The sequence below is a fragment of the Mus musculus genome, chromosome 14 (genome assembly GCF_000001635.26).
Source record: "Mus musculus strain C57BL/6J chromosome 14, GRCm38.p6 C57BL/6J".
Taxonomy (NCBI): Eukaryota; Metazoa; Chordata; class Mammalia; order Rodentia; family Muridae; genus Mus; species Mus musculus.
The window spans coordinates 26,658,520-26,678,072 of record NC_000080.6 but is presented as its reverse complement, the minus strand read 5'-3'; the positions used below and the strand labels follow the sequence as shown (position 1 = coordinate 26,678,072).

Here is a 19,553-nt window from a genome sequence, read left to right as displayed (position 1 = left end):
TGTATGGTGTTCTGTAGGCTTCTTGTACACTTATGGCCATCTCTTTTTTTACGTTAGGGAAGTTTTCTTCTATGACATTGTGAAGACTTTTTTTGCCCTTTGAATTGGGAATCTTCACTCTTTTCTATACCTACTATTCTTATGTTTGGTCTTTTCATTGTGTCCTAAATTTCCTGGAAGTTTTGGGTTAGGAGCTTTTTTTCACTTTGTATTTTCTTTGACTGTTGTGTCAATATCTTCTATGGTATCTTCTATGCCTGAGATTCTCTCTTCTATCTCTTGAATTTTGTTGGGGATGCTTGCATCTGTAACTCCTGATCTCTTTCCTAGGTTTTTCATCTCCGGGGTTGCCTCCCTTTGTAATTTCTTTATTGTTTCTATTTCCATTTTTAGATATTTGACCATCTCATTCAATTCCTTCACCTGTTTGATTGTGTTCCCTGTATTTCTTTAAGGCATTTATTTGTTTGCTCTTTAAGGGCTTCTACGTATTTGTGTTTTCCTGAATTTTTCTAAGTAAGTTATTTATATCTTCCTTAAAGGCCTCTATCATTTCCATGAGATGGGATTTTTAGGTCAGAATCTTGTTCTTCAGGTATGTTGGGGTTAGCACTGATTGCTCTTCCAGAGGTCCTGAGTTCAAGTCCCAGCAACCACATGGAGGCTCACAACCATCTGTAATGGGGTCTGATGCACCCTTATTGTATCTGAAGACAGCTACAGTGTACTCATATAAATAGAAAGGAAGAAAGAAAGAAGGAAAAGAGAGAGAGAAAGAAAGAAAGAGAGAGAGAAAAAATAAAGAAAGAAAGAAAGAAAGGGAAGAAAGAAAGAAAGAAAGAAAGAAAGAAAGAAAGAAAGAAAGAAAGAAGCAAAGGATATTTTGCTTTATTATAAAAAAAATGAAGAACAGAGCAAGACAGAGCTGGCTTCTTTCTATGACACTGGACATTGTCCTAGTTTGCCTTTTATTGCTAAGATAAAACACTGAACAGTATTGCAGAGGTGAGCAGATCTCTGACAGAGCTAGTTCCAGGACAGTCAAGACTACACAAAGAAATCCTGTCTCAGAAAACAAAAGATTGTGACAAAAAGTTTTTCTCTTGGAAAAAACAAAAACAAACCAAACAAAACACTGAGCAAAAACAACTAGGGGAGTGTCTTGGCTTGGGTTTTCTTTACTGTGAAGAGACACCATGACCAAGGCAACTCTTATAAAGGACAACATTTAATTGGAGCTGGATTACAGGTTCTGAGGCTCATTCCATTATCATCATGGTGGGAAGCATGGTAATTTTCATGCTGATATGGTGGTGGTGAAGGAGCTGAGAGTTCTACATCTTGTTCTAAAAGCAAACAGAAGACTTACATCCTGAGGCAGCTAGGAGGAAACTCTCAAAGCCCACCGCCACAGTGACACACTTCCTCCAACAAGGTCATACCTATTCCAACAAGGACACAGCTCTTAGTAATATCACTCCCTATGAGCCAAGCATTCAAACACCTACTTCCATGGACGCCAAACCTATTCAAACCACTACAGGGAGGAAGGAGTTTATTTGGCTTATAGGTTATATAGTCTATCACAAATGGGAGCCAGAGGAGGAACTCAAGGCACAGGGCCTTCACAGTTCTGTACCAGTTGAGATCCTAGACCTGAAAGGAGAAGTGAACACATATCCCTATCTCTAACCCAAAAACTATCTCCAATTGATAACCAATTTGCAAATAAAAACTTAGTTTTTTCCAAGGGACTCTCATCAGGAAAACAAACTACTCTTAAGGGTAGAGTGCATGCCTGTTGCCCTAACCCTTCCCCGCGCCCCCGGGCCCCAGACAGGTAGAGGGTAAGAAGGCATGGAATCAATGACAGATTCTGGGAGAAGCAGACTCATTTACTAAAATCGTGAGGATTGCCTTTATACCCTCCACCTATGTCCGCTCAGACCATAACTGCTGGTCCCACAGCTGGCACCAGCCAATTGGCTGCCCCAGTCATGCTGTCTTTATTCATCTCTGGGTGTCAGGCAGATTCCAAGCTTAGTGAATGTGGAAATGCCTGCTGCGCCTGCATGGACCATTGCAGACCGCTAGTCAGAACATGCTGACTCACTCCTCCTCGACTTGCCCAGCAATATAGGCTCAATTTGGGGTGTTTCCTTCTTCCAATGAGAGCTCCTATTAACAAGACTTTTTGAGGAACCTAGAAACAGGAACTGAAGCAGAAGAAAGCTGTTCCACACACACCTGGTACTGTCTTTAGTGGTTGTTTTATAGTTTTGACATCTCCAATATACTAGGATCTCCACTGCAACAGAGACTGTTACCTTTACCAATGGTCTCCTGCCTTCTCTTCAGGAATTCCAACCTGCCAAATGGTGCTAACTCTCAACTTTTTTGCATGACTGTTTCGGGAAGTATTAAAAACTACAGGCTTTCCGTGCTACTGCCAGGAAACTCTTGGCCCCGGTGCGGTCCGCTAGCTCTGTCTCTATCTAGCGCCCCCAGCGACTAATCGCTGTGTTCCCAGTTCTGGTTCCCCTGTCCCTTCCCACATTCCAGTAACCAAGTAGAACCACCAAGTCCCCAGGCTCCATCCAGATACTTTCTGCCCTGGCATGATCCCACCGGGCTACTCTCTGCCTGCCAACTCTCCGGCGGGTCTGGAGCTCCCGAGTTCCCTTTGCTGCCACAAAGTCAGCCGCCACAACACCCAGCAACCCAGTAAAAACAAAATTCTAGAAGCTTATAATTAACCAAACAGATTTATGTATCAATAAATTCTCAATTCACAAGATGGCAATACAATAACTTCAGAACCAATTGAGAATGATAAAAGCTGCCCACCTAGATTAGACAAATTATCCCAATTATTCTATCCTTTATGCTGTCATAACTACCTGTGGCTATTTAAAGCCACGCTGGTTCAGGTTCTTCTTCCTGTCCCTCCAACTCCATCTTGGCTTCTCTTTCTCCCCCATTCCCCAGACCCTGTCTCTGCAACTCTTAGCTCTGCCTCCCTTTCCCCTTCTCTAATCACAGGCCTCCTGCTGCACTAATATTTTAATGTGATTGGACAGGGAAAATCCTGTCACACATGACCCCTGCAATTCTGCAGCCTTCATGCTGCCAAAACCAGTTCCACAAGGAATCATTTTACATATTAACAAGTTTAGCTAAAGATTATAGTCTTGGCTCCTTCCAGGAGCTTCTAAGTGCTAACCCTGAGGAAACAGGTCCCAGAAAATTTCACCTCGGTGTTCCTAGACTCTTATTAATCACAGCTGTTTTGTTTGTTTTTTGTTCTTTTTCAAACCCAGAAGACCAGCATCTATTATATCACTTAAGTAAAGGTTTTGCAATGGTTTGTATATCCTTGGACCAGGGAGTGGCACCATCTGGAGGTGTGGCCTTGTTGGAATAGGTGTGACCTGGTTGGAATGGGTGTGTCACTATGAGTGTGGACATAAGATCCTCACCTTAGTTGCCTGGAAGTCAGTCTTCCACTAGCAGCCTTTGGATGAAGGCATAGAACTCTCAGCTCTGCCTATGCCATGCCTGCCAGGATACTGCCATGCTCCCACCTTGATGATAAGGGACTGAACCTCTGAACCTGTAAGCCAGCCCCAAGTAAATGTTGTTTTTTATAAGACTTGCCTTGGTCATGGTATCTGTTCACAGCAGTAAAACCCTAACCAAAACAGGTTTCATTTCCCAAATTCTTAATTCAATTATATCACACAAATGGCCCTGATTGAATCTTTGAGGATTCTGAAATGTGAGGAGTGAGGGAAGCCCTGAGTGTGTGAAGTACTGAACTGAGTGTGGTGTTGATATGAGATCTCACTGGAAGGAGGAAACACCCCAAACTGAGCCAATTCTATTGGTGGGCAAGCAACCTACTCTTAAGCATAATTTGTTTTCCCTGTGAGATTCCCTTGGAAAAAATGAAAACTTTATTTGTAAGTTGCTATCAACTGGAGATAGCTTCTGGGTTAAGGATGGGGCATGTGTCCACTTCCCCTTTCAACTCCAGGACCTCATCTGGTACTGAGTTGTGCAGACCCTGTGCATGCTGCTTCAGTCTCTGAGTTCATGTGTACTAGCCCTGTTGTTTCTAGAAGGCTTTGATTCCTTGGTGTTCTCCATCCCCTCTGGCTCTTATTCTCTTTCCACCTCATCTTTCTTATTGTTCCCCGAGTGGAGGAATTTGATGGAGACATTCCATTTAGGTTTGAGTGTTCCTAGGTCTCTTATTCTCTGCATAATGTCTGGTTGTGGATCTCTGTATTTGTTCCAAACTGCTGCAGGAGGAAGTGAAAACTCTAGTTCTGACCCAAGAATACAATTTGAAAAATCAGATAAACTTATTTTCCAAAGCCTTGACTATTTAAAAGGGAGTTATAGATATGACATCACAATGTGATCCTCTAGCTAAACCTAATGGCTACACTTGTGTAGCTGAGAAAGGAGGATTGCAAGTCTGAGACCAGTCTGGACTCAGTGAGAGCCTGTGTCAAAAAGCAAAAAAAAAAAAGAAACAAAAAAACCCCCCAAACACACAAAAAAAGTGATTCTCTAATATGTATACCAAACATTTCTTTTTTAAAAGGAAATTTTATGTGTATATGTTTTGCCTGGATGTCTCTGTGTGCCTGTGAAGGCCAAGAGGGTGTTGGATACTGTGGAACTGGATTAGGCAGTTGAAAGCCATCATATGGGTATTAGAACTGGTTCTCTGGAAGAGCAAGCTAGTGTCTTGACCACGGACCATGAAGTTTCTTCTTCTTTACAAAAAAAATATTGAAAATACTAACAGATTTCATAAGACCAATTTAAAATTCAGGATTAAAAAACTATGGTCAAGAATTCTATATGGCTCTAAACTTACATAAATGTTTTAAAATTTTGTGTATGCATGTTGTGTGTGTTGGGAGTATGCATATCACATAGCTTGTGTGAGGTCAAAGGACAATTTGGTTGTGGAATTTGTTTTCTCCTTTGACCTTTATGTGGATTCTAGGTATCAAACTGAAGTTACAGGACTAGTATGGCAAGTGCTTTTTTCCTATTCTAAGCCATCTCACTGACTGCTAAATTTGAACAGATTTTACATAAGCTCTTCACATTTTGCCCCAAATAAATTTTGATTGCTATTAGCATTATAATAGCATGTATAGCGTGTCACAAAAATTTTAAAAGCACAAAACCTAAAAGAAACAAGTTAGTGATCATGCTACTGCACATCTGTAATGCCAGCACTGAGGAAACTCAGGTGGAAAGCTGTGGGCTGAAAGCCAATCGGGGATACACAGTGAAATCCTATTTCAAAACAAAAATAAAAAGAAGGAAGAAAAAGGAGAAAAAAGAGAAAAGAATGGAGGGTTTGGGAAGGAAAAATAATAGATGAAAGGAAAAGATAGATAAATTGACTCTTTTAATTTTTATAAAATGGCGAATGGAAATTATTTTGAATGCAATGCCCCAGCCCTTCTTCAGTACTAGAGATTGAACCCAGTGCCTTGTGCCTGTTAGGCAAACACTCTACCACAAGCCTGACTTTTGAATTATGTGGGGAAATAACCCAAACTGATAACAAGTACTGTAGTCTCCCCTCCCCCAGCCTGAAACCTGCTTGCTCAGGGGTGGAGCTTCCTGCTCATTCGTTCTGCCACGCTCACTGCTGGAACCTGCCGCTTTGCTGTTCGGAGCCACACATGTGCTCACCTTTCTACTGGACCCGAGATTATTTGGCGGGAATCGGGTCTCCTCCCCCTTCCTTCATAACTAGTGTCGCGACAATAAAATTTGAGCTTTGATCAGAATGAATTTGTCTTAGCTCCGTTTCTTCTTTCGCCCCGTCTAGATTCCTCTCTTACAGCTCCAGTAGCCATATCAGTCGAACTGTTCATGTTGCGAGCTGCTGGCGGCCGCAACAAAGTACTATTCAAAACTTCTGAATACTATCACCCAAAACTACAGTTTCATTTTGACCCTAAGTATAAATAGTATCTAAGCAAACAGTGTTTACAGCCAATATCATCTACTGTAATGAAAGTAATCAGAGTAAACCAGACTTCACATGAGTACTGGAAGATTTATACATGATACATAGGTAGGCATGATTGTTTGTTTGTTTTTGTTTTTCGAGACAGAGTTTCTTTGTGTAGCCCTGGCTGTCCTGGAACTCACTCTGTAGGCCAGGCTGGCCTTGAACTCATAAATTCGCCTGCCTCTGCCTCCCGAGTGCTGGGATTCAAGGTGTGCGCCACTACGCCCGGCTTGGTAGACATGATTCTTATAGGTATGTTTCTTTCGTATTGATTGGAGGTAGCACTACATAGTCCAGGCTGGTCTAGAACACATGTGCCACCACGCCTAGCTTAGTTTTGTAGTTTTCCTTTTAATTTGAAACTTAAAAGAAAATCATGTGTCTATATTGACACATGTGTTGTGTGTTTTGGGGAGTTGAACATGCACACATATGCTCATGTGTAAAGGTGAGATGTCAATTTCCAGTGTCTTTACTTAGGAAAAACCACCCTGGTTTTTTGAGACAGGTTCTCTCATTGACTTGGAGCTTGTATTTAGGCTAGGTTGTCTGGCCCAGAACCCCAAGGCTCCACCTGTAATCGCAGAGCTGGGAATAGAAGCACATACCATTCTGCCTAGCATTTTCATCTGGGTTCTAAGGATCAAACTTAAATCCTCATTCTTGCATGGCAAACACTATACCAACTATGCTATTTGCAGACTTTCTTTCTCTAAGGCCTTCTTAAATCCTCACAATTGCTAGCCAAGTACTCTTATCACTGAACTGTACCCTTAGTTTGTGTTTCTTCTTCTTTTTTAAAAAATTTTATTTTATCTGTATGAGTACACTGTTGCTGACTTCAGATATACCAAAAGAGGGCATCAGAACTCACTACAAATGGTTGTGAGCCACCCTGTGGTTGCTGAGAATTGAACTCAGGAGAGCAGTCAAGTGCTTTTAATCACTGAGCCATCTCTCCAGCCAGTTTGTGTTTCTTGATATTAAAAATAAAAGTGTTCCTAGTCCTTTCCCTCCAATATGTATTATCAAAATCATACTATTGCTTAATCTCTCAAGTTTCAATTATATAATTACAAATGGGGCTATAAGTCAATTTAATAAAAGTATAGCTTCAGTAGTGGCATTTACAGCTGGGCATGGTGGTGTATGCCTTTAATCCCAGCACTCAGGAGGCAGAGACAGGCAGATCTCAGGAATACACAAAGTAAATCCTGCTTCGAAAACCAAAAACAACAAAAAGGCATTTGCTTATTACTTTCAAGCTTGTGGATTAAAAACAAGCTTTCCACGAGATTTGACATTGTCAGAATACTTCTTGAAAAATAAAAGACCGTGCAAACAAAAGGTCTGGGCTGGCGAAATGGCTCAATGGGTAAAGTTGCTGCCAGGCCTGACAATCTGAGTTCAGTAGAGTTGAAGGGTCTTTCTTACAGACTAGTACTCCCGGGGCTCCCTGTTCCAGTCAGATAGGACTTCGTTTTGGTCTACAAATAAACCAAGATCATTCGTATTAAGAAATAAAACTCTCGGCGAAATTTAATCTTCAAATTAAGTAAAATGGGGAGGGGTTTAGCGTCTTCGTTTAAAGAGTTCTTAAAGTTTTACCTGAGTCCTATAATTTTATTTGCTAAACCTTTCAACCCTACAAAGACAAGGTCTTCCAAGCTCTTTACTACTTAAACCACTAACAGCTTTCGAAAACATGTCTGTACTTTTTCTATCATTTACTATGCTGTGTAGCTTTGACTCAGTCTTCCTGGGTTCCAAGGCGGATAGGAAACCTACCTCAAAACCTAACAACAACAAAAGCGCGAGGCTCAAGTACATTATGCATCTTGTGTTTTGTATCCTCAGAGCTCACAAGCTGGTGGAAGAAGCCGGCGGGCGGCTCGGAGCTCCTTAGCTACCACAAGCTCCACACTTGTCGTGCTTAGCTTCACTCGACCCGCCACACCTCGAAAGACCAGGGAACAGGTCCGCCAACTGTGCAGAGCGGACGTTGCAATCCTGGGGAGGAGGCCGGCGCCTACACACAGCCATAACCGGAGCAACTGGAAATGACAGAAAGCCTAGTGTTTCCCGGAGGCACCGCCCAGTCACTTCCGGTTCCGTAAGCCTATTGTTCCCGCCCTCAGCCTACACTTTCAACAAAACTTCGGGTTCTGGTAGCTCCCTCGGGCACTCTTATATTTCCTTCACTCTTCGCCTTTTACCCATGTTGAATAAAAACACCAAGGCGCTCGAAACTCGAGACCGGCGGTCAAGACAAGAAGGAGCTGGCAAGTGGCCTTGGCGAAAGTGCGAGTCGGGAACACCGCGCGCTTGATGCTCACACCCCGGCTTCTGCTTGCCGCCGACCGGAAGTCCACGGTCTGAATGGGTCTTGTACCCGGCCACGGCCGCTCCTCCCGGTGGACTTGACAGCGGGCGACTCTGGATCTCTGATCTCGTCGGCTGCCAGGTTCATGTGGAGGCTCCCGGGCCGCAGCGCGCTTCGTGGGGTCCGGTCGGTGGTGGAGCGGCGCAGCCGGGCCGAGGCAGGGACTCACGAGGCGGTGCGCGCCATGGAGCGCGCGGTGGTGCGCTGTGTGCCCTCGGAGCCCAAGCTCAGCCTGTCTTTCGCGTTGGCCGACGGCAGCCACAAAAACATGCAGAGGGACCAGAGCGAGCCTCTGGGCCGGGCCCTCAGCCGGATCGCTACCAACGCCCTCAAGGGACACGCAAAGGTAGCGGCCGCCAAGAAGAGCAGGAAGAACCGAGCCCACTCGAGCGGTGGCGCGGCCTGTGAGGCTACAGGGCCTGAGCCGGTTGCGACCTGCGAGCCGGTGGTGAAGCTGTACTACCGGGAGGAGGCGGTGGCCGAGGATGTGCTCAATGTGGACGCCTGGCAGGACGGAGCGGTGCTGCAGATCGGCGACGTCAAGTACAAGGTGGAGCGCAACCCGCCCACCTTCACGGAGCTGCAGTTGCCGCGCTACATCATGGCTGGCTTCCCTGTGTGCCCCAAACTCGGCGTGGAATTTGGGGATCCCGCCAGCTCCGTGTTCCGCTGGTACAAGGAAGTCAAACCCGGGGCGGCAGAACCTGGGGACAGCGGCCCCGCGTCCTCGTCTCACTCTTCGCAGCCTTCAGCTTGGATCGAGACCGGTGTGGACGAGCGCGTCTACACCCCGTGCAATGCAGACATCGGGCTCCGGCTCCGGCTTCACTGTACACCGGGCAATGGGCAGCGCTTCGGGCCAAGCCGGGAGCTAGAAAGCCTGTGCCCGGTGGAGGCCGGGCCTGGCACCTGCACTTTTGACCATCGACATCTGTACACCAAGAAGGTGACGGAGGACTCTTTCATCCGCACTGTCTCCTACAACATCCTGGCAGACACGTACGCCCAGACTGAGTTCTCTCGGACGGTCTTGTACCCGTACTGTGCCCCCTACGCCCTGGAGCTTGACTACCGCCAGAATCTCATACAGAAGGAGCTCACAGGCTACAACGCAGACCTCATCTGTTTGCAGGAGGTGGACCGCGCGGTGTTCTCCGACAGCTTGGTACCGGCCCTGGAGGCCTTCGGGCTGGAGGGCGTGTTCCGAATCAAGCAGCACGAAGGCCTGGCCACTTTCTACCGGAAGTCCAAGTTCAGGCTCCTTAGTCAACATGACATCTCTTTTCAAGAAGCCCTCAAGTCGGACCCACTGCACAAAGAATTACTAGAGAAGCTGGCTTTGAACCCATTAGCACAGGAGAAGGTCCTCCAGAGGTCATCTGTCCTTCAGGTCAAGTAGCTCTGCTTGTTTTCTTCATACTCGCCCAGGATTAGGGGTTGCCGGAGTATAGGGGGTTGGGTATTAGTACTCGTCATTGGAAATACGCATTTCTTTAAAGTGTTTTTGCTCCAGCATCTTGAAAGTGTAGCCTGTTCCTTAATTCAGCACATTTTAACCTCTCCTAGTGTGCCTATCCTGCCGCAGGTTGCCTTCAACAAGATGAATAGAGACATTCCTTAGTGTTTACAATCCAGGTAGACATAGTAACTTGTCACGTACCGTTTTAAGAGCACTTTAAAGCACTCCCAAGTCTAAGTCCCTCCTGTTTTAAGATGTTTCGTCTCTATTGTTAACTAGTGTGTAAGAAAAAGTAATTGGCTTATCTGTTTTTACAGATACTATCCTTTTTTAATAAATGAGAAAATGTTCCTAATGTCCTTATGCTAGTTGAAAGAAGTATGAAGGGCTGGAGAGATGGCTCAGTGGTTAAGAGCACTCACTGCTCTTCCAGAGGTCCTGAGTTCAATTCCCAGCAACCACATGGTGGCTCACAACCATCTGTAATGGGATCTGATGCCCTCTTCTGGTGTGTCTGAAGACAGCAACAGTGTACTCACATATATTAAATAAATAGATAGATAGATAGATAGATAGATAGATAGAATGGGATCTGATGCCCTCTTCTGGTGTGTCTGAAGACAGCAACAGTGTACTCACATATATTAAATAGATAGATAGATAGATAGATAGATAGAAAGAAGTATGAAGCCAGGATTCATAGCCACTTGACAATGTTAGCATTATTGTTCAGGGTGTGAACGTAGCTTTAATCTGTGGGTTTGTGTTTTGTTTTATTTTATTTTGTTTCCTTTGTTGAATTTTGTTGATATTTTTGAGATGAGGTCTCACTGTGTATCGGTGGATGTCCTGAACTGGATATGTAGGCCAGTCTAGCATGAACCACTGAGAGTCACCTGCCTCTTAAGTGCTGGGATTAAAGTTGTGTGCTACTAAGCTCATCGTCTTTAAGGGCATTTTCAGAGTTTTTTATGTAATGGGTTTTGTTCTGAGTAAAGGAATGTCTACCCATTTTCAAGCACCACTGTGTTCTGTGCACTCTTATGTAAGTTCATTTAATTGAATACACACATCTATGAGGGAGGTGATATGGTTTCTTTACCTTACTCCGAGGCACAGTGCTGTAAATGCTAGACTGTTCAAACAGATCTGACTCCAGGACAAGTAAGTGCTTTCACACTTGAAAACAGTTTAATCTTTTTTTTTTCTTTTTTTTTGGTTTTTCGAGACAGGGTCACTCGGTAGACCAGGCTGGCCTCGAACTCAGAAATCCACCTGCCTCTGCCTCCCAAGTGCTGAGATCAAAGGTGTGCGCCACCACTGCCTGGCAGAAACAGTTCAATCTTAAATTTATCAACTACAATGTATTTTTTCATAATGGTGTATATTGGATGGTTACTAAAATGTTATATTTACTCATGTTACATACCTTAAAACTTGTAGTGTCAGATTTAAAACTTGGTGTCTTAGTTTTCAAGAGATTGTGGAATGAAATAGCTCAGCCTGAGAGTCAGGTATTATGGCACCTGCTTTAATCCCAGAACTTTGGAGGAAGAGGCAGATGACTTTTATGAGTTCCAAGGCCAGGCTAGTTTACATAGTGAGTTCTAGGACAGCCAGGAGTATACAGTGAGAAACTGCCTCAAACAACCAACACCAAAACCAAAAATACTTTCAGGAGATCGGCAGACACCAACTGAACATTGATGTTTCCTATTACAGATTTCAGTTCTTCAGTCTACAACAGACTCTTCCAAAAAGATATGTGTTGCTAATACCCATCTCTACTGGCACCCAAAAGGTAGGTTTTCTTTAGCTTTACAATGACTTAAACATTGAGACTCAATGTTATTAAAGCTGTACGCACACACACACACACACACACACACACACACACACACACACACAGGCTAAATATAAAGGTGAAATAATAGCCTGTAGAATCTGAGTGACATTCAAGATAAGAGTTTGATAGGGCTCGGGTTGTGGTACACACATGTAATCAGCTCTGAGGATGCTGTGGCAGGAGGATTTCAAGTTCTAGGCCAACGTGGATTTCAAAACTCTTATCAAAAAATCAAAAGTAAGGTGTGTGTGTTGAATGTAATTCAGGTACCATGATTTGTGGGTGCAATGTGCTCTCAGGGTGGGAGGTGCTTTAAAAAATACTTAGCACTAATTTTGTTTGTTTGTTTGTTTGTTTGTTTGTAGGTGGATACATTCGTCTCATTCAAATGGAAGTAGCCTTGGTTCATATTAGACATGTCTCACGTGATCTCTATCCTGGCATACCAGTTATATTTTGTGGAGACTTTAATAGTACACCATCAACAGGCATGTATCATTTTGTCATCAGTGGCAGCATTGCAGAGGATCATGAAGACTGGGCTTCCAATGGGGAAGAGGAGAGATGCAGCATGCCTCTCTCACACTGTTTCAAACTGAAGAGTGCTTGTGGTGAACCTGCCTACACAAATTATGTCGGTGGCTTTCACGGATGTCTAGATTACATTTTCATTGACTTAAATACTTTAGAGGTTGAACAGGTGATTCCATTACCTAGTCATGAAGAAGTTACCACCCACCAGGCCTTACCTAGTGTTTCTCATCCTTCTGATCACATAGCACTTGTATGTGACTTAAAATGGAAATAGATTTTACTTCACTAACTCTGAAAGGAAGCTAGGAACTGTCCAAAAAAATGTAATATGAAACAAAGCCCATATATCAACCTTCAGTGAGGCAACACCAGACTCAATGGTCATTCCCTACTGGTTATGTTCCAGACGGCTTTGTTACAGAACTAATTCATCTTTGCATCATATAATATCGTTATCCTCCTTTTTAAAATTCCCTACATTTAGAGGAAAACATATTTATGACTAGCAAGAAGAAAATTGAATTATTGTGTACATTTTATAAGTTTTTTTAAGCTGGTAATTACGACTTTTAAGTACTATTTGAATAATCTCAATTTTTCTTTCACAGCACATTTTACATTGAATTATGTTAATATAATTGGGGAAGGAGGGGACATGTAGGTAAAACGTGAGAGACTTCAGAGACACATGGAATACATTAGTCTGTCACTACCTCAATTTGGTTAGAATTTATTATAATTTTGGAGCTTTAACAAAAGATTAAAATGTACCATTACCAATTCTTATAGCTTCTTCGTTTTTCAGTTAGCAAGGTATTTTCCTTCCTGCGTTGTTTTCAGTGTACAAACGACGGTTCAAACGCGTCTACTTTGTCTTCTTACTTGCACTTGAGCTCATTTTAATAGTAGGATACAAGCACAAAAGAGTATTCAAAGGGACGGGGACTTGACTTGATCCCTTGCCTTTGCTCTTACTCATAAAATATAAGCACACAGGGAAAAGGGGAAGCAGGCATGGTGCTTTATAGCTGTAATCCTAGTGCTCAGGTACGTGAGGCAGGACTGCGTCGAGGTCAGTTCTGGTCTGGGTTACACAGTTCAAGGCCAGCTTGGGCTACATACATAGGAAAAAAGGGGACAATGGGTTTTTGTCAATATCTGAAATAAACTTTTTATAGATGTAAGCATTATAGCTTGAGGAACAGAATAGTGCCACATAATTTATATAAAAAATTTGAAGATGAAGCCAACATTTGAAGATGAGAAATTCCAAGCTGTGTTGATTAGTATCTAGTTTAGATGCTTTTACTGCATTTGTTCTCACCATGTCTGCTTGGTGATGCTTTAGCGGTTGCTTTGTCATGTCCAGGTTTAACTGTAGCATAAGCATAGCTTTCTGCACTTAATTTCTAGCATAGATAATAAAGGCCTCTTACCTCAAAAAGAGGTCTTATTTTCCAAGTCTTCAAATTATTTAATCTGTAAATCCATTTTTTCCCCATATTCTCTAATGTGATCTGTGTTTTCCATATTCTGTTATCAGATACTCTTAGGTTAGTAAGTCTGAAAAATATAAGCATTTCATTTGCACTTCACATTGAACCTTTATTCATATTATTTAAAGGGAAATATAAAATGACAGTTTCTTGGGATGCTTAAAATAAAAAAGCTGATGAAAAGTTGATGTTACCAAATTGTGCCTTCATAAATATGGTAGTTTCTCTTCCCACGGGTCAAATTCAGGGCACTCAGTTATATTCCCAGCCGTGTACATGCCACTTTTGAGAGCATTTTAGTGGCAGTTTATATAGTCAGAACTAGTTCTTTTACAAAATATTATTTCAGTATTATTTTATTTCTGTGTTGCTGGGGATTGAACCCAGAATCCTGAGCATGCTAGCCATGTTTAGTACTCCAAGCTACATCAGAGCTACAACCCTTTTCAAAATTAGTTTTGTTTTGCCTTCAGATAACCATGTTGACAAACTTACTTGAACACTTCAGGAATTAACAGTAATTTACTCAGCAAGAAGTGAGCATTTTGAAAGAAAAATGTTTGTAATTCATACCCATGCATTGACATCCTGTATTAACTCCGTGGCGAAGTAGAACTGTGATTTACCAAGCATCCCATGTCCTAAATCCTTAAATTTGATATTTGTGGATTAAATGGTATAGTCAGATTATATACAGGTATTTCAGGATATTCTGATAATGAAGTGTAAAGAACTGACTCCAGCTTACAATGTGCAAAGGTAGGGAGCACTCCACAAATTCTATGAAGATTATACCAAACTTATTTGTACTTAGGACAAGGTGTTAATCGTTAATCAGAAGTGTTTAAAGTTATCTTCGTGATTGAATTTTTCTATTAGTTTTGAAATTTTTAGTATTTAATTTTAATGATTCTGAGAACTCTAGCAACGTTGTGGCAAACCACATTTATGTCACAAGTTCTTAGTAAAGGAAATGTGAATATTTTAAAGTATGTTATTCTGCTAAAATCACTCTTAAAGTTGTCCCAGTAACACTAACAGTTTGCAATTCATTAGCAAAAATATCATTTCTGGCTACAGTATCTTTTCTTTAAAGTTCTAAAATGTAAAATCTCTATATTGTAAGGGAAGATAAAATTTGTAGTTTTCATCATAAAACTCAGTAGGGAAGTCTTCTAAAATACAGCCAACACCAATTTTCTAAACACTATTTAAAAATGTGTTTGAAAACCTTTTGCTCAGCCTACTTGCAAGAAGTATTATCTTGGTTTCATTTGTAGAGAGGATAAGAGCTTTCACTTATAAAGTGAGTTCTATGGTCCTAATTTCTAAGAAATATGCCATTTCTAATAAGTGGTGATGAGTTATTACCTGGGTGAATTTTTAGCATTACAATATAACAATATTGCATTCTGGTTACAATACCAAAGCACTGAGGTAAAACTAATCATTTAAATACATAAAACCTACTTGTATTTAATACATTCACTGTTGTGTAGCCGACTCTAAGGCATTTTCATCACTTCACAAGGGAAGCCTAAAGTATATCCTCATTCTCTACCAGTAGACACATCATCTGCCAGTTCTGATATCTGTCCGATTTGACTGGTGTTTTTCAAGCTTATCTGTGTAACAGTATGTACCAATACTTCATCTCTTTTACACATTTCCTACTGCATGGATAATACATCTTGCTTATGTGAGCATTTGGATTGGTTAGTTTCCTGTTGTGACTAGTATGTGGAGATCTATGCTCAAGTTTTTGATGGAACATCCTCTTTTTAATTTGTTAGTACTAGGGAATCAAACCCTGGGCTGGTGTATGGACTGCTCTGAGCTGCACACCCAGTCCAAACATCTGTTTTCAGTTCTTCTAGAGAATATAACTTAGTGAAGTGCTGTAGCTTTCTGCAGCAATGCCATCCTTTCCCACAGTGGCTACACTACCCTAAACCTCCCTCACTGCCATATACAGGTTCAGGTTCCCTCCATCCTCACAAATTATATCCATTTTTTAAACAGCCATCCTGTTCACACTTCAGTGACACGCTTTGAACTTTGGAATTGCAGTTGTTGCAGTCACAAGCAAGCTTATCTTAAACAGCTTAGCAAACCTCTTCCCAGAGCCACTTTCAGCAGCTGCTGCTTAGTTTTATGATTTCTGCGTCAAGTAGGAAAGGTTTTATTGCTTCCTTTAAAGAAAACTGAATATCAAAGTTAAAAATACAACCGTGACTATAAAGAATTTTGGTAAAGGCCTAAGACCTGCACAGCAAAAGGCCATATTTCACCCTTCAGCAACTGCAGAGAACTTACTTTTAAATTGGTCCACTTTAAAATCTAAAAGGTACAGATTAGCAGATGGCAAGAATGTCTAAGTTTTGAGAAAACTAGATGGATATAATTGAGTATAATTTATAATATAAATTATGTATAATCATTGAAAGTTCAAGCTATTCTAGATTTTTTAAAAAAAATCTCTAAATTCAAGTTAATGTAAACTTTAAGCCAATAAACTTAAGCTGGCATTTACCCTGTTAAATAAGAGGTAGGGAAAATATTACTTGACCACTTAAGGTAGTGTCTTAATAATACAGATGCTAAAATTTAATTTACATAGAAGCTAATTTTAAACATTAAGCTCATCAGTTGAACTGGTTGATACCATCCACTATAGAACTATTAATAAGTTTTAATTAAAACATTAAACCTGAGCCTGAAAAGACCACTTGTTCTTCCAAAGGACCCGGAGTTCATTTCCCAAGACCCACATGATGGCTCACAACCTTTTGTAACTCCAGGGCCAGGGAGCCCACAGCCTTAACTGGCATCTCTGGACTCCAGGCATGCAGGCAAAACACACCCATACCTGTAAACTTAAAAATCACCAAGAAGAAAATAAACAAAAACTAGATAAAACAACCGTTGAAGCAGTCGGTTCAACTTTTCAGCTTCCAATCTGATTATTCTGATGGGAATCTCTTGTTGATTTGTCAAAACCCAAGCTCTGCAATGTTTTGTGGGTTTTTCCTGAGGGTTTCTCTATGTAGACAAGGCTAGCCTCGAACTGGAGATTTGCCTCCTAAGTGTGAGGATTAAGGGTGTGTACTACCACCACTTGGCTCTGTAATACTTATTTTTTTAAATTGTTCATTTTTAAACTCATTGGAAGTTGGGTATGATGGTGCATGCCTTTGGTCTCGAAGGCAGAGAGGCAGGTAGATCTCTGAGTTCAAGACCAGCCTGGTCAGAATTACAGGATGACCAGGCCTGTTACCATGTTTTGAAAAACAAAAACAATTTCTTTCGGACACTAAAAAACTATCTCCATCATATATCCATTTTGTGGTGAATTTAAGCCTATTTCATCTGGCAATTCTCTCTCATACCCTGGAGAGCTACCATTGCACGTTTCCTTAGGATACTGAAATAGCTGTAGGTTGCATTTTTGCTAGTTTGTATGTGCATCCTACAACTATTGGGATTGATTCTGTAGGGAATTTGACAGTTTAGTTGACTTTCTTATATTGAAAAGGCACTTTAAAGAGAATTTATCGCCGGGCGGTGGTGGCACATGCCTTTAATCCCAGCACTTGGGAGGCAGAGGCAAGCGGATTTCTGAGTTCAAGGCCAGCCTGGTCTACAGAGTGAGTTCCAGGACAGCCAGGGCTACACAGAGAAACCCTGTCTCAAAAAACAAAGAAAAAAAAAAGAATTTATCATACATAAAGCATTATTGCTAACCATACATCCAGACAAAGTGACATGGAAAACACTCTATTTTGACAGCTGTTAAAGGTGGCACATAGCAGGAATCCTAGCACTTGGGAGGTGGAAACAGATGAATCCACTCAGTGTCATCCGCAGCTGTTCAGTAAGTTGGAGGCCAGCCTGAATTATGAGACTGACAGTTAAAATAAAACTGGGTTAATGGTAGTATTACAGATTATCTAAAACAAGTTACATAACCCTTTCATATTTCCCACCATCCTAGTCTTTCCCTATTCTTAAACTGGTGGTGGTAACTTTAAGAGGTTTTGGTATTTGAATGTCAGAGAAATCCTACTTAAAGATAGTTACTCGGTTTGCTCGGGCAACCCCCTTACCTGTCTCCATGAAATGTCTATTTTGGACTTTCATAAATAAGTACTTCAAAAACCATGTATTTTGTGACTGGCTTCTTTTCACTTAGACTGTTTAGGTATTTCCATGTTGTAGCATCAGTACTGGGATTTTTAATGATGAATATTCCATTGTTAGGCTGTACTAAATTTCATCAATCTACTTGTAGGTTAATGGACATTCATACTGCTTCCACAAATAATTTTTCTGTCTTTGTGTACAATTTCTGTGTGGGTGTTTTCATTTCTCTTGGGCATTCCTCTTCCATGGGGGCAGAACTGTTGGGTCATGTGGAAAACAACTTACCCTTTGAGAAACTGCTAGATTACTGAAAGCAGGTGCATAATCTCTACCAGCAAAACATGAGGTTCTGATTTTTACACATCCTCAACACTAAGTTTCCTGATTACAGGTATTCTAGTATGAAATACACCGCTTTCACTTTCTAATTTACATTCCTCTTTCCTCTAGGGAACATGACTCCAAATGGATTCCTAAAACAGCATCATATCTGTATCAATCTTGTGTGTGTGCATACATACTTAAGATAATTTAACTGATATAAGTACAATATACTAGTAAGATATGTTATTTAAAGCCTAATTCTTTTTAAACCTTCCATTTAATTTTTAAAACATGGTGGAACATAAGGACTGAAATTGTGGAAAGTGAACGTGTAGACAGAATACCATACATGTCTATTTGAATGGTATTACATCTGGACAAAAAACTGTTAACTAAAGCCAGAACAGTTGCTAAGAGCGAGTACTAAGTGCCCAGTGAAACTGAATACACACCACTCGTTTGCAGAGTAGAAATTCCAAGTTGCAAGGGAACCTAGTTTCTTCTACTGTAAACACTGACTGAGAAGGCAGTTGCTATTTACTGAGTGTTAACTTAGTCACTTAAACATGTTACATGGACTACAGAAATAACCTTGTTGGGGCTGGAGAGATGGCTCAACGGTTAAGAGCACTGACTGTTCTTCCAGAGGTCCTGAGTTCAATTCCCAGCAATTCCCACATGGTGGCTCACAACCATCTGTAATGGGATCTGATGCCCTCTTCAGGTGTGTCTGAAGACAGCTACAGTGTACTCATATACATTAAATATTTTTTTTTAAATAACCTTGTTATTAATATTTGCCTAAATGTAACTAACTACAATGCTGGGATTAAAGGTATTTGCCACCACTGCCTGGCAAATATTTAATATTTTTTCATTTTATGTGTTTTGTCTTCATGTATGTCTGTTCACCACATGTACAGGGCCCCCAGAGTCCAGAAGAGAGCTTTGGAACCCCTGGAGCTGCAGGTAGAGATAGTTGTGAGGCCCCATCTGGGTGCTGGCAATCTGGAAGAGCAGCCAGTGCTTGACCACTAAGTCATCCCTCCAGCTTAGATTTTAGTTAACTGTAGTGCTAACTTACACTCTAACCCCTTAACTTACGGAAGCTTCACATTTTCTATTTTATATCCCATAAAAAACACACACTGTACTGTATTTTAGTTTTCTCAAGAGAGAAAGAAGACCTCTCTTACTTGGAAAGAAGGGCTAAGGATATTTCAACCACATCAAATGAAGCACACTAATTAAACATACTTGATCTCAATCACCTATTTCAGATACTCAGAAACTGCTTAACTTCAGTTTACTTTGCT

The 19,553-nt window shown here is 41.4% G+C and overlaps 1 protein-coding gene and 1 non-coding gene across 2 annotated transcripts; both read left to right on the top strand.

Moving 5' to 3' along the window:
- The first annotated feature begins 8,226 nt into the window (after positions 1–8,226).
- Pde12 (phosphodiesterase 12) lies at positions 8,227–13,956 on the top strand. Its single transcript, NM_178668.3, has 3 exons — positions 8,227–9,825; positions 11,617–11,695; positions 12,106–13,956. Exons 1-3 carry the CDS (start codon positions 8,521–8,523, stop codon positions 12,546–12,548), a joined length of 1,827 nt encoding a protein of 608 aa, NP_848783.3. The 5' UTR covers positions 8,227–8,520; the 3' UTR covers positions 12,549–13,956.
- Mir7672 (microRNA 7672) lies at positions 8,465–8,526 on the top strand. Its single transcript, NR_106132.1, has one exon. It is a non-coding gene; the product is annotated as a microRNA 7672 (primary transcript).
- Positions 13,957–19,553: the final 5,597 nt, after the last annotated feature.

Bases quoted from the DNA above. Each gene is read 5' to 3' on its own strand.
- Pde12 (NM_178668.3), top strand. From the start codon at position 8,521: ATGTGGAGGCTCCCGGGCCGCAGCGCGCTTCGTGGGGTCCGGTCGGTG. The intron at 9,826-11,616 runs GTCAAGTAGCTC...TTCCTATTACAG, and splicing joins AGAGGTCATCTGTCCTTCAG to ATTTCAGTTCTTCAGTCTAC. The intron at 11,696-12,105 runs GTAGGTTTTCTT...GTTTGTTTGTAG, and splicing joins TCTCTACTGGCACCCAAAAG to GTGGATACATTCGTCTCATT.